Raw genomic sequence first — 16,253 nt, 5'->3', positions numbered from 1 at the left:
AAGTAACATTTACAATAATATAAAGTAATAATAATAATAATAACAAAAAATAAAATACTACAATAATGTAATGGAAAATAACTCAAACAAACAACTGTGATCAGGGGAAAAAACTATTTAATACAGGAGTGTCAAACTCATTTTAGTTCAGGGGCCAAATAAGGAGGAGTTTATGTAGGAAAACGAGTAATTTCAACATTATTGTGCCCTAGTTTGCACTTCTACGTATTATACATAACACTAATTATGTAAGAAACCGACAACATCCAAGCAAGTCCTTAAATTTGTGACCAAGGGAAATATTATGTAAAATATTTGAGAAAATTGAAGGACGTTGTAAGAATTTTGAGTTTTTTTTTTTTTTTTTTTTACTTGTCTGCACATGCTGTCAAACACCACAGGAAGTGCAGTCATTATGAGACAGCAATGCATATTTTGTTATTGCAATAAAAATAAAATTTTTGAGTTTTTCAACAGTCTATCTATCTATCTATCTATCTATCTATCTATCTATCTATCTATCTATCTATCTATCTATCTATCTATCTATCTATCTGAGGATCTAATCTTAATGATGCTAAGCAAGTGAATTTACATCCCAGTCTCACAAATACATATGTAGAAAAAACACATCGTATTGAGTTAAAACTACGTTTTAAACATTATTGATCACTCCTGCTTTCAGCTGACCTTGGCGAGCCTTGAATCCACTGTAATGGAATAGCAGGTCACGTGACCTAAAAGTTTGGCGTCCAGCAGCATCAGCAGCAGCAGCCACAGGTCATCAGAAAAGGTTTCTCCTTTTTGGAGCCTCAGGCCACATGAATGCTTATGGATTCATAAATAAAGTGGACGTGTCTGTGAGTGTAAAAGACCTCTCCTCCTCTCGTGGCTACTTCAGCTTCCTTTTGCCCCTGTCTCTCCACATGGGACAGCAGCTGCGAGCGGCTGAAAGGCGCTCTTATTAATTGTCTTTTGTCATGCGTAATTGCCACATTTTCAATGGTGGCAAAGGCCTTTTGGAGAGATCTTGTGTTTTTTTTTTTTTTTTGCATTTTTAGGTATGGGCCCTTTATTACCCAATTTACATCGTGCGTCATTTTAAACTGTTTTGTTTGACCACAGTGACCGTTTGGAAGGGGCAGCTTCCACCTGCGTGGATGGAAATCACTGGTGGCCTCTGGGGTCACACCCACTCCTCCTGAGGCACTAGAGGAGTCTATCTCCCCCCAAAGGACTGCTTTCCCCCCCTATAAACGCCTCACTGGTGTTACACACCTGCATGGCAGCTTTAATTGAATTAATGGGAACTTCAATATATATTCATTAGATGGCTTTCCCTCAATAATATATGATCACCAGCGGGGTGTGAAAGAGGAGCATTTATTCCTGCGCTGAATGGGCCTGCGTGGGACCAAAACTTCACCTGCTTCCCCTCTCAATTAGGAATGTATCCCAAACTCTGACAGAAACGAGTTAAATTAGGCGTCAGCTAATTTTCAATGGCCCCTCCTACCTAATCCCCCCTCGGAGTGTTTCCATTGGAGCCCCCCCTCACACCCCCTCCTCCCAATTCACCGTAAGTTGAAAGGTTCAAATAGTGCCTAATGAAACAGTGACTAAATCGTCGGGGGAACCCTGTAGCTGTCTCTCAAAGCTCTGTGAGCGCACAGCCGTCGGGGGTCCGCGGCTAAATGCGAGTCCCAAGCCAGGACAATCTAACCTGTCAAAGCCTGTGCCCACTTCTATATATCCTTGTTCTGAGGTTTGGAGCAGGAACAGCATAATCAAGCAACGTGGGACCAAAAAACGCAATTAAACTCGCCTTGGAAAACCGAGCTCTTTTGAAAAGCGAACATTAACGGACTATTGGCTGCTCACCGGGGGCGTCATCGGGTACCCTTTTGTGGTCCGATCCGAAGAGAAATCACAGACAACTTTTATGAGGCTCTCTGTTTGAAACAAAATATCGTAGATCATATAAATCGAGCTCCAATTAAAACACAGGCACATGTGTTTAATTTAGGGATTACATAACATTATATTTATTTTATTGAAATTTTGGAGAACATGCAGTCACTGGGTGTTACTGCCCAAATATTAATATTATGATTGGTTAACAATTGCATTAAAATAAAGGATCAATATCTGAAATGTCTCACAGTTTTTAGGATATTACACTATAAAATTTGTACCACAACGGTACAGAAAAGGGGTTCTATGTTAATAATGATAAGTGAAACGGCCATTTCATTCAATTAAAAAAGGAAACTAAAACTGTCTTTTTGTAACAGTTTTCTGACCAAATAAAACAGAATATAATAGAATTAAAGTTATCCCCCCCGCATACCGCTTTTAAAATCATATTACTTCACTATGGTAGAATGTGGTGGTGGTGTTAAAAAAGTTATTTTGATGTTGCTTGTTATGTATAAACTGTTTATTAAGGCATATAAAACTGAACATTTGGATTAGGAATTATTGGAACTTATCCCAATAACAGAAAAGTGAAATGGAAGAATTATGCTTCAGATTTTTTTTTTAATTTTTATTTATTTTGCATCCCACTTAGAATATCCAAAATGCATGACCAGTTTATTAAATTTTAACACCTGACTTAAACTTTTTTTATCCTAATATGTCACAGAATAGCAGCTGCTATCTGAATTTAGTTTGACATGGGAATTATTATAGGAAGCATTCATGATCAACAAATCAATATACTCATGTTTGGGTAAACTCATTGTTTATTACAATAATAAATACAGATATACATAATTTACATATTGTTTGTAGGTATCACATTTTTATGTAACATGTGGTATAGTCTACCTACATTACTGCACAATCTCACAGTGACACTATGGAAAACGTGAACATTTTCTGATATTACCAGAATACAACCTGGGGATAACACAAGTCCATCACAAACAGCGGTTCATGTTTTTTTTTTTAAATTTTTTTTTTTATTTTACAAAAAATATATATTGATGGATTTTCTTGTGATATTGCAACTGGGAGAGTAATATGAAGGGTTTTCCCAGTTTTCATGCAGAAGTACTTTTTGGCTCACAGGATGCTTGAGAGTTTTCATCAGGTCAGAGTAAAAGTGCCTGCCCTGCAGCTGAAGGATCTCCTCACATGGGTGACACCTCCTTCTCCTCCATGGCAGAGGCCGGGGAGAGAGACTCCTCGTCCTCTGACCGAGAAAAGTCTGTGTGGCCGCTTGTGCACTTGCATCCGCTGTGCGCGCTCCTCTGGGTGGCTTTGCCCTCCTTCTTGTGCTTCACTCGGCGGTTCTGAAACCAGATTTTCACCTGTTTCTCGGACAGGTTCAAGTACGTGGCGATTTCTATTCTTCTCAGCCGGGACAGATACATGTTTGTGGAAAACTCCCTTTCAAGTTCTAAGAGTTGCGTGCTCGTGAAAGCCGTGCGCATCCTTTTTCCATTCTGTATGTGAGTGTTGTCCGTGGTCCCTGTAAGAAAAAATATAGGTTTTTAAGTCACATAATAGAATATTATTCCATCAGTTCAACTTTAAGAATGTGATAAAAGAGCAATGTGTGCACATTTGTGCGTAAAGGATTGTGCGTAAAAGTGAACAAAGTTCAGTTGAAGCAGATGCGCTTGAGAACAGGTGCATGAGCAGCACTCACCAATGGAGAGGCAGTGGTATCTCCTCGGGTCTGTGACGCTGAAGGTGGGCGTGCAGACAGGTGTGTGTCCTGGGTGTGTGAGCGCAGGGGACTGGTGATGAGGAATCCTGTGACAGTACTGCGCCTCTGCTCCTGGAAACTGAGCCTTCAGCATGGAAATGCCGCTGCGCGAGGAATGGATGTGAGACGTGACGCACAGCGGGCAAACACAGAAAGTTCCGTTTTTCCTGGACGGACACACTGGAGCAGTGACCGTCATGACGCTCGGAGAGTGCATGCTGATAGGAATGAGGAAGTCTGGTCCAGGATGCTCCAAAGGTCCAGGTCGCACCGTATCCTTGATTATTAAAGAATCGACGTAGAAAGACTTCGACATGCCTGCTATTGAGTGATGGCTCTGTGCGCAAGTTGATGGCTGTTTCTCATCTGAACCCCTCGGGATCTCCAAAGGTGCTTATGTTTGATGGTTCAACAAAAGGGACCATGAAGAGGGTTGGCCCTGTGGCGTCACCCACGTGCGCATCCGTCTCCGAGGGTTTATACTGTCGGTGACCCGTAACACGTGACTTGTTTTTTTTCCTCTCCAATCACAACACTTCATCCAGAACACAACAAATTTATATTTAAAAAGTTTTTTTTTTTTTTCACACAGTTTATCCCATTAATTAACAGTGCAGTGTTTCCCAAACTATACTGCCCCTTAGCCTTTATTTCTTATCACAAAATTCCTATAGCTCATGTTGTACATTATTTATTTGTGTTTGCAGGCTCGTTTAAACACTTTCCTGTGTCTCGTCCAACATGAACCTTGAATGTAGGCCTTTGTATTAATTTATTTCTGATGTTTTGCTCATTTTAGAAATTGAAATTTAATTTGGTGTATTTTAAAGATTTGTGCCACAAATTATAAAATTGATGGATCAGAAAAAAAAAAGTCTGTGTGCATCTAGAAATAATAATAACAATGTTAATAAACTGACACATGTTCTCCTAAAAGGTGTTTCCCCTAGGGGTACAGTATCCCATGCAGTTTGGGAACCACAGAAAATGATTAATAAACTATATGAAATATGTCTGTGAAACACATAATCAGCGACTTTATAAGAAATTATTGCTCGCGTCCATCTCAACAATGTATTATAAGCTATTATAAACTTGCAGTAAGTGACTTAAAACACTAAATGTGCACTTTTAGGTCGGATGGGTAATATACAATATGTTTATTTTAAAGATTTATTCGTTGACAAAAAAAAAAAAAAAGAAAAAAACCCTCTGTAACAAGTGTTAATTTACCTAAATATATTTAAACTTCTTCTCAAACTGTTACTATAATGTGAAGCTTTAAATGCAATTAAAACACCGCTGTGCAGCCCTATGAGTATAGCTATAGCATAATGTCTCGATCACAGCCACTTTGGATCCAGTTGCGCCAGGTTTCCCCTCCAGGCAATTAAAGAATTATGAAGTGATGGCGAGATCTGGGCAGCAGTTATTTTACTGCGATTAGGATTCAATTAGAAAGTGTTTATAAAGGTCGATCTGTGCGGGGGTAAACAGGCAGCTATTCCAGAAATGAACTAATCCCTCATCTTGTGACGGTAATTAGCGAGTTTTGATCCCCGGGAAGTTCACCATAGGTTTAGCTTTTTCGCTTTCATCTGCCCAGAATAGCGCCTCGGACCCGGTCAGATGGTTGACGGAGTGCTCGTGTTTAGTTTGTGTTTAAATAAGAGGAATGCGTTTAATGTGAGGGTCCCCCCCCCACCCCAAAAAAAACAAAAAACAAAAAAGAAGGACTGATCCTCCTTGCACGTAGCAGATACACAGAGGCGAGTAATGAACTTTAAACTTACGAATTAAAAAAGTCTTTGAAAGCCAACATAAACAGACGCGTCTGTCAAACAGGCGGTAATTGAAACAATAGAGAGAGAGAGAGAGAGAGAGAGAGAGAGAGAGAGAGCAGCCAAGCGTAATGACGCATGGCGCACACGCCCTCGCCACACCATGCGAGCTCCAATAATATTATTATTATTTTTTCATAATTCTGTCCCGACAAAATTTCATTGTCTATTAAGTAATCCCACAAATGAGAGCCTTTATGAGGCTATAATGAGGCCTAATTGCTTGGACTAGTGGAGCCACGTGGAAGGATTTAAGAAGCATTAAGCCGTCGGGTACTGAGCACAGGCTGTTACCTAGCCATTACTTTCATAATTCAAGGAGAAAATGAGTCCATTTAAGGGGAAGAGAAAAAAAATAATCCTATGATTCCATTTATTCTGCTCCGAGTGACAGAGCTGCAGTATTTTTATCTGCTTCAGTAAAAAAAAACAAAAAAAAAAAAAACGAGCCTGGTATACTAGATTAAATTGTGAACAAAACTATGGTAAAATGAAAAGTTGACAAAAATGTTATTTTTTAAATGTTGTCCAGCCACTTGCTAACTTTGAGGTATAGAGGAAATGACAAGACTTGATGTTAAATTTGCACTGCTGTACCAAATTTGCACTGTAAGTAATATTTGTGTTCTTTTAATTTATTAAGATTGTAGTGTTATTGTATTGTTTTCATGTCGTAACACCATTCCAAGATGCTCCAAGTTTGTTGTATGATTTGTACAATGACAATAAAAGCTATCTAATCTAATCTAAATGAGATAATTCAAGTGAAAGGGCATGTGTGGGAAGTTAGAGAAGAGGATTTATGGTCATGGCAGGAGAAATAGATTATGTTATGGTTAACAAATGCCAATTTAAGTTATTTTATTGCACTTTTAAAACACATTACTGACTAAACTAAGATTAAATGTTGGACTAAACCTTAGACTAAATTAACATTTGCTGTTAGAATTACCACTGACTCCCACCTCTCAGCATATATTTTAACTCTTGTTTTTTTTTTTTGTCGCCTAAAAAGACCCTCACTGCTTTGCTCCTTTTCACACCATGCTGATGGGTAATTAATCACTGCTCTATTCAACAAGATGGAAGTTTAATTTGAAAAGAAATTCTGTTAAAGTTTTCCCTTTTTTGATGAGCTGGTTTCAGTTTATAAGTGAAAAGAAGAAAATACTATGTGCAAGTTCATTAAAGCTGGAGCAAGTGTGTGTGTGTGTGTGTGTGTGTGTCTGCGTGTGTGCGTGTGTGTGTGTGTGTGTGCGTGTGTGTGTCCCCTCCCAGTAGTAAAAACACACAAAACTTATAAAAGTGCACGACCAAAGTCCCTCCCCTCCTCCCCATTCACTCCGCATCTCATGCCATATTAGAGCGTGAAGAAGTCCATTAATGTTTCGTTGAACAAGCATCATTAACTTGTATCAACGCCTTTTTACAAACCTGGCATTGTTGTGCGGGCCCAGTCTGTGGCCCATCTTGGCCCATACAGTGGATGATTTGCCCCTTTATTAGTTTCTAGGCAACAGATCCTGAATACCAAAACTCAAAGGAAACACTCTGGTCCTCCATATAGATCTCAGTGCCTGATGGGGGGAAATGAACAATGATCCTGTGGACAACATGCCATGCAATGACTTTTCTTGAACAATTATCTGCTTGATGTGAATAGCAGCTGCAGTGGCCACTCTCCATCTTTTTGGTCCTGCTCATAAGAAGTGGCTTGTTGGTGAGTTGGGTCCTGCAGGAGTTTTTTTTTGTTTGTTTGGTTTTTTTTTTCATTCTATCATTGGATGTGGAAACTAATTTATATCTTTGTGAATCATTAGGTTTGTATGCAAAAATGAGTAAAGACCACATATTAGAAAACAAAGCACAGCACAGCACAACCCACCAAAACACACAACGTCATTTAGGGGTTCTTTTTGGGCTAACTGGTCGGTCCGTCTTAGCCTCGATTTAACACAAATGTAGTCATTGGAATAGTTTATTAATTTAAAATTTTTTTGGACTGTCAAAACAGGTTCAAATTTAGCCCCAATAGTCGTTGAAATTCAGTTACTATTAGAGCGTCCAACATAGTCCAATTTTAGCCCTTATTTAGTCTTTGAGATTTCAGGGGTTTTTTTTGACTGTCACAATTGGTCAAAATTAGCCAAAAAATAATAAGAAAAGGTATTTTAACAACAGCCCACAGATCCTGGTACACGTTGACTAAACAAATGTTCCCACAATTAGGTATTTTGGGAAGGTAAGATACAAAAATTTTGATTAAATAATTAACTAACTAAATAAATTTATATTGAGTGCATATACTATGACCAGAAAACGACAGCTTTTCACCTTTCACTCTTTCACTTTTCTACCAAACATTGACGTTGTTTAGACGTGCGTCAAAAATGTTTTTTCAATGTCTTTTCAACCATATTTTGCCGGGGTGGGAATGTTTCAATGTTTTTCTTCTAGTAATTTTTAAATGTGTTATTATTGTTTTTTTTTTTTTTTTTTAAATCGTATGAAAGGAAAACACAAATACAGCAGGAAACATATCCTCTTTCAACACACTATCACACAATCGTGATGTTGCAGCTTTACCCCTGAAACAAACTGTTCCAGTTATTGGACACAGACAACATTATTAAGGAGCCTGGCTCTCAGCCCTATAGAGAAGTAAAGTGACAGCCTCAGTGTAAGAAGAGGCAGCTAAACAAAGCCAGCGAGGGCCCTGCTGATGGCCCCATAGAGAAGCCCTGCACTAGGCTCGCTCTAATTAGGGAGATGCTTCTCAGTCTCACAGAGACGCTCAGACCAGACACTCCAGACTGAAGTGTGCCCTGCTCCAACGAGTGCGTCTGGATGTCCACACTCGACGCCGCATATGTACGAGCCTGTGCTTTATGGTGCACACAATTAAGGAGACTCGAAAATGAGATAAACAGTGCCAGATAGTGATGCCAATCACGCTTAAGTTCCCAGAGAAATGTCTTTATTAAGCTTTTTTTTTCTTCTTCTCAGAGACGAGATTGTCCCTTGGCCTCTTCTGTTGTTTCCAAAAGAATAAGCAAATGCTATTAGAGTAACAACATCAAAAAAGCCCTTATTTCAATCTTTTTTTGCTTGGATTGTTCCAGTCCTTAATGCAATGAGAAGATCCTCCACTGTTGGTCATTTTGCAGCATGTCTCCAAACTGCAGGAGCTGGGCTCATTACTGAGTTTCTCACTGGTTTCCTCAGAGATCAAGATGCTGTTTTATTTTTGTTAATATTTGACCTTTTACAAATAGTATTTGGGCATAAAATGATGTCTTTAGGCTTTTTATCGTAAAATAAACCCACTTAACCCAAATTTCTGCAGCATGCAGGGTAAACAACCACAAATCCTCTCATCCAACCAAATATCCTCTCATCCAACCACATATCCTCTCATCCAACCCAAACCTGGAGAAGACCAAGACCATGAAAATATTTTAAAAACCTGCATGACAAGGTGTAACAGTTAAAGAGCATCCTCTCTTTGATTTTGGTTTTATTTTAAATACATTTGACAAACAAAAACAAGGTGTCTGTAACTCTTTCAAAGCACATTTGTCTAGTGACTGAGGCCTAAAGAAAGTCTATAACTTAGAGGGAAAAAAGTAGTATTCTTATCTCATTTAATAGCATTCTTACTCAAATTTCAGCAGCATGCAGGGCAAACAACCAAATATCCTCTCATCCAACCCAAACCTGGAAATATTCCCTCAGTAAGCTCCTGACTTCCACTGAAACCTAAATCAGGAAACAGTGACGTGTGAATGATTCCTGTCTCTCTGTTACCAGCATCGCTCTCTTCCTTTAACAAAACAAGAAGATATTGTTGCCTCATTCTCGCCTTTGAAAAAAGGGGAAATCTGTGAGATTGAGCTTGTGTGCTGGAGCGGAAGCAGACCGGAATGTTCGGGCCATGCCTTTTGTTGTTGGACGGCGTCATGAATAGATGTGGGCTGAAGTCTCACTCTTTGCTGTTTATCACGAAGTGTCTGGAAGCAAACAAAACTGTATCATTAAAATGTCACAAACACTTCATATCACTCACTTCCATGTTTGCATCTCATTTTATAACGGGACAAATTATGGCACATAATGACTGGGCGTTTTAGGTCCAATAGCTCTAGGATGTAACTCACACCTTACTTATATCAAACATGCTCCTTGTTTCCTTCTAATGGCATATCTGCTTCCCAGATAGAAAACAAGGGTTAACATCTAGTTAAAGAGAGTTATTGGGGTTAGGGTAATGGAGAGTGAGTTTATTTGTTAATTGGATCCCCATTAGATTCCACCGTGGTGGTTGCTAATATTCCTGGCGTCCATACAAAAAAAATAAAAAAAATAACGGCAGTTAAAAATATACAGAAACCTTAGATAAAAAGGTACATCATGACATGTTTTCATTACAACAACAAATAAATTAGAAAATACATGATATATACATTAAGACTGGTAAAAAAATATAGATTTTAAAGATTTTTTTAAACATGCGTAAAGTAGACATTTCGATCAGGTCCCTAGGCAATTTGTTCCATAAGTTAAAAGCTCTAAAAAACAGACAGACATTTGTGAATGGTTTGTATTGGATGATTGGTGACTAAGTTGGAGTTTGAAGCAAGTCGAATTACACAAGTGGATATGATGGGATGATCCTTTAAAAAATGAAGAAGAACAATCAGGTAATAAATCACACCTAAGTGAAAGCAGGGCGGGGCCTAATCACGCTCAGCTAAAAACTTAACTTTAAGAAAACAAGAGATCGTAAAAGTTAAACCACAAAATAAGAGTGACAAACTCAAAGAGGACCCTAACTGTGGGTGCTGGTCCTAAGCAATTTGGCACCCTAGGTAACATTTTCAGTGGCAACTCTTTGCACCACAGTAAATTCCACTGCAAATTTAAAAATCTTCACACAGTGGTCTTTGTCTTTGACAATTTCTCTTTAAATAGTTCCCTAACAAAATAATACACATAAGATGATAAATAGAAATAAATTGAGAACACAACAAAATATTTAAACAAGAAAACACACACACACACCCACACACACACACACACACACACACACACACACACACACACACACACACACACACACACACACACACACACACACACACACACACACGCACACACACACACACACACACACACACACACACATATATATAATGAATATGGCACTTCACAAAATAAGATATTAAAGAAAATTGTATTAACAGAACAAAAAATTGCACAACAAAATACAATTGTACAATTTCATATAATTATTTCATGTGTTTTGCAATGTCGTGTAGTTAAACTATTATGGCAATGTATTTTTGATATAGTACTGACTACTTTTATTTTAAGAATGCTATTAAATGAGCTAAGAATACTACTTTTTCCCTCTAAGTTATACACTTACTTTAGGCCTCAGTCACTAGACAAATGTGCTTTGAAAGAGTTACAGACACCTTGTTTTTGTTTGTCAAATGTATTTAAAATAAAACCAAAATTAAAGAGAGGATGCTCTTTAACTGTTACACCTTGTCATGCAGGTTTTTAAAATATTTTCATGGTCTTGGTCTTCTCCAGGTTTGGGTTGGATGAGAGGATATGTGGTTGGATGAGAGGATATATGGTTGTTTACCCTGCATGCTGCAGAAATTTGGGTTAAGTGGGTTTATTTTACAATAAAAAGCCTAAAGACATCATTTTATGCCCAAATACTTTTTGTAAAAGGTCAAATATTAACAAAAATAAAACAGCATCTTGATCTCTGAGGAAACCAGTGAGAAACTCAGTAATGAGCCCAGCTGCTGCAGTTTGGAGACATGCTGCAAAATGACCAACAGTGGAGGATCTTCTCATTGCATTAAGGACTGGAACAATCCAAGCAAAAAAAGATTGAAATAAGGGCTTTTTTGATGTTGTTACTCTAATAGCATTTGCTTGGTCTTGGTTAGGTTCTGTTTAGTTTTGTTTGTGTTTAACTCTTGTGGTCTTTTGGTTTTTCTATGAGTCTTTGGTTCTTCTATTTTCCAGTATGTTCTCTTGTGCTAACTCTTGTCTCTGTGTTTCCAGGTATTGCTGCTCGTGGCTCCACCCCCCAGTGATGTCTGTGTGCTTGGTTTGTGACTGATTAGCTCCCTCATGTTTCCACCCAGGTGTGGTCCATTCCCAATCAGGCCTCCTCCACTATTTAGCTGAGTGCTTGAACACTGAATGTTAGTTTTGTTCATTGTATTGTTGACCCTCCTCGTGTCCTGCTGCATTTGGTCCCTGGTTTTCCTTGTGCCCTGTTGGTTTTTGTCTTAGAGTTTTGGAATAAACATGAACTGGTTCCAAGAATGATGCTTCGCTTGCTGCCTCCATCTCTCCGTGCATTTGGGTCCACACCACCATCCTCTAACCGTGACACTCTTGGTCTCGGCTCCCAAAAATCTTGGTCTTGTCTCGGTCTGGGATAGTTTGGCCTTAAGTACAACATACTACAAAACAGATCCCCACTAAGAATAAACACAAACAATAAATCCAAAAAGCCACCCAAGTTGAACTTGGTCCAACCATCAAGGGAACATGAATTAGTGTGATTTATAGTAAGTCAACACAAACAGTATAGAACAGGATGAAGTGAAAAAAAAGATTAAATAACAAAGTAAAATAAAAATGTAACTTTTAAAAAGAGTAAAAACAAGATAAACAAAATACATAGTACACATTTAGATCTGGGATGTGTGTAGAGTATGGATGTTCTCTCTGTGCCTGAATTTTAGGACTTTCTCTGGAATCTCTGTTTTATTTCCACAATCCAAAAACATTTATGTTTAGGTACATCAGGTTTTAAAATTTGCCGTAGGATTGAATACATTTGTGAATATGTAATTCTTCGTCTGCAAGACTGAAACAGACTGTTGATCTTTTCTTGGACAACAATCATCAGTAGACCTTTGCAAGTGCTGGACAACATGGTGATGGAAGATGAGAGAAGGAATGAAAACTAGATGCTGGATGCATTGTTGGTAGAGCTGCTTTTTTAAATAAACACCATAATCTTCTTTTTTTTCTTCTGTGAACGACAATATTAACAATTTAGAAAAAAGAATCTTGTTGTGTCCAGGGTGCCATTATGTTGATTTTCATCATGGCCTGTTATTGTCTCTCAGGCAGCTCATCGTCCTGCCTTTTGAGGTCAGATTGTTGCTCTCACAATAAACAAGTCCATAATTGAAGCGATATCCACATCATCTCTTGGTAATGCTGATAATGTAAGATTTGAAGAAGTTTACATAAGGAGAGAGAGTACGCTAGGCTCAACTTTTAACAAATGTAAACATATTCAACCTCTTCTCATTACAATGTTTCTGCTTTTGAGTTTTGGTTCGACAAGTTCCATCATCGACCTCATCTTTATACATAACTGATATCCATGCTTGAACAGAACATTAAATGTTTTACTTATAAAGACCAGCGTAGGGTAGCCTCTTGAATGAAATAAAATGTCTGTGTCCTTTTGAAGTATAATCTGGCTGGGTTTAAAGCAAATGCTACAGCATGGTATTGGATTTAGAAAGACTTTTATTTTTAAATCTATTTTTTTTCAGTAAAAAATGAAAGTTTGATTGATTTTAAAATATTAAAGTGCTGTATTAGACATTTTTTTTTTTAAATCACAAAAAAACTTAAATTATAGGGCTCCATCAGTTTTTAGTATTTTCTTTTATAAAGGCACTTAAAAATCTATACGAATACTGTACTTAACCTATTTGCTATTTTGTGAGTGCATATGCAAAGTTGTGTCGCCTCTAATCATGCTCGATATCAGAGTGACTAACAAAGCATTTTAAGCCCTGTGCAGATTATTACACAACAGGCAGCTGATTGTGTGGTAGGCAGTGGAGAACGTCACATGAACTGGCTGGAGGTTTGGGTTTGTTGTGTTAATCATCCATCACTAGTCCCAATGAGCTATACTTCATGGACCAAATCTTCCAACATCTCTTGGAAGGATTTCTGATTTAAAAATCTGCAAGTCCTTGGAAAATATTTGGACAATTTATTTATTTATTTTCTGATATACGTGGTAGCAGCACTCTGAATTGTTTCATTAGATTAAGATATTTAATCTAGCAGTTAAGAAAAAAGCATTAAAAAACAAAACAAATACCAAAAGCAATAACTCATCATGTGAAAATCAAGAAACTAAAAAAACTAGTTGCCTAAAAGTTTATAATAACGAAATATTCTTTTTTCTTACAAAAGTTAGTATGTATGGTTGCCTTGATTGAAGAAAGAAGAATAATTCAATTTAATTGAAACTTAAAGACATAAGTTATTATTAATCTTTTTTATTTAGAATTCTTATGAAATATGTGAATGTAACTGGATTGAAGTCAACACTAATACAGAATTTCAATAAAGATGTTTAAATGTTTAATTAAAGCTCTAAGGCAGGTGTTCCCAAGCAGGGGTACGTGTACCTCTGGGGTTACAGGAGCACATTGCAGGGGGTACTTAAAAAAAATCGGGAAATGTTCCTAGTTCCTTTTCAGGTTTTTTTTTTTTTTTTTTGGACAAATTCACCACAAACTAACATTACTATTCCTCAATAAAAGAGCATACTATATTTGCTTGTAACTTATTGAAACATGATTATTTTATGCTGTAGAGGCCATTTTATCACTCAATAAGAGACAATAATTTGCTACATACTAAGGAGACTGTATTCACTCACTATTGAAAAAAATCACATAAAAGTCACATTGTATTTAAGAAAAAAAAAACACTTTAAATTACTCTCATTGTTTTGAATTTGTAAAGTAAGCCTTAGGGAACCAATGTTTGAGACACAGTAAGGGGTTTAGAAGAGCTCCCTGTTCCACAAATGAAAAAGCATATGAAATGATGGAGAGGGGTACTTATGATATGAAAAGGAGGTAACTATGATTTGACAAAAATGCAAAGGGGGTACACGGGACAAGACAGATTGGGAACCACTGCTCTATGGAAATCAGACCAGTTCATTAGCCTTTTAGTCATTCTCATTTTAAAGTGTTGTGTTTGTATTCTAATCTCCAGACGATAATAAGATGCTGTATCGTCAATTGCAGACTCAACTTAGTTGTTGTTTTTTGGTCCAAGTACAACATAAACGTTGCTAATTATTTACGGCAATCCAGACCAAAATAGAGAAGTTTAGTTCGGTCAGTCATATGATCACATTTTTGAACAAAGTTTCCAACAATCAAAAGTTGGACAAGTGCTTGTATGAATAACTATAGCTGTAATAAAGCTGTATATCCATTCATGTCTTTGAAAGTAAATGATTTTTCTAAAAAGCTGCTTCCCTCTCTTTGCATTTCCAAGTGCTCTGCGCTTCCCTTTGAGAGCAATGGCACAGCCAAGGTCATGGCCAAGAGCTCGTGTCTGCATCGTCCCATGTGCCTGCCAGATAAATGAAGTGTTTGTGAGCTGCCGAAGCTTTTTGTGTTTACACAGTCACAACTTTTCATGAGGTCGCTAAGGGGGAGGACAAGGCCAGTGAAGATTTGTATGCAGACTACATCACGCTGCCCCCCTTCCCGGTCCACCCTATGTCCTCTCACCTGCTTGTTGCAGTAAATCATCAAGCTATCAAGTGAAGCGTGTTGATGGGCTTGCATGTGTGAGAGTTTTCTGCACCTGTCCCATCAGAGCGCGTGCACGTGTGAGCGCCATAAAAGAATAGAGAAAATACTTAGTCAATGTTTTTAATTGGGTTGGTGACATATGTTTACTTCACTTCCTCACACAGTGTGCTCGTTGATGTGACAGTTTGCAAAATGTGCTCTGTAGTTTTGGGGAAATGTGTGGCTGTGAGTGTGTATGCACATGCACGCAAGAATTAAAACAGAGGTAGCTGATGGGCGTCAAACAGGAGCCTGCAGATGCCTGTCCGGCTGAGAGCAGCAAGGTCCCTCCTTTGACAGAGTATCCATTCAGAGTCAATGAGTTGGGTCAAAGCCTGCACGTCAGGCTGCAGCTCGGCGTAGCACTGGGGCGGTCTAAGAGGTCAGCCCTATTCACATGGCGCTGTCATGCAAATGAACCCACCCACGCTTTAACAACTCTTGGAATTTTTATGCCTGCTCCCTGCCTCTTTTTTTTTTTACCATTTCCCTACTTTTACCCACTTTTCCTCTATCTCTCTCCACCTCCTTAAATCTCTATCCCCTGTATTTACAAAGTCATTGACGAAGCATTCAAAGCGCTTTAAATTGCCCAACGGTCATTGTGCCCATGCTAAACTAGGGGGGAATGGAGAGAGGGAGAGTATAAAGAGAAGTGGGCCTAAATATACTCAGGTCTGAAAGTGGTTAGATCATGTTCTTTTCATGGTCCGATTAGAATCGAATCGATCCCCCCACCCCCACCCCTCCTGATACTCCAGTGTTTGAAGAGTAACAGCCGAACAAAGATTTTGTGGCTCAGACGGGACCAATGAATGACCAAACCTGAATGCTGACCACACTTAAAACTCTTAATAGGAGACATCACAATAACCCAAAAGAGTAAATTTGTTTTAAGTGTGTGAGAAACAGATGAACAAAGATGTCCGTACAGTGATGACACTGAAGGAGGGTCTTTGTATGAGTTTTGATCTGCATATAAATCAGATCAACACTTAAACTTCAGAATAGGAGCAGCAATAA

The 16,253-nt window shown here is 38.2% G+C and overlaps 1 protein-coding gene across 1 annotated transcript; it reads right to left on the bottom strand.

The window, feature by feature from the left end:
• Window positions 1-3,137: 3,137 nt before the first annotated feature.
• Window positions 3,138-4,034, bottom strand: gsx2 (GS homeobox 2). The gene is made up of 2 exons (XM_028445199.1): window positions 3,659-4,034; window positions 3,138-3,478 (listed from the first exon to the last, which is right to left on the bottom strand). Exons 1-2 carry the CDS (start codon window positions 4,032-4,034, stop codon window positions 3,138-3,140), a joined length of 717 nt encoding a protein of 238 aa, XP_028301000.1.
• Window positions 4,035-16,253: the final 12,219 nt, after the last annotated feature.

Source organism: Gouania willdenowi, chromosome 4, assembly GCF_900634775.1.
Source record: "Gouania willdenowi chromosome 4, fGouWil2.1, whole genome shotgun sequence".
NCBI classification, from domain to species: Eukaryota; Metazoa; Chordata; class Actinopteri; order Blenniiformes; family Gobiesocidae; genus Gouania; species Gouania willdenowi.
The sequence above is the reverse complement of the archived record's forward strand: the minus strand, read 5'-3'. Positions and strand labels throughout refer to the sequence as shown.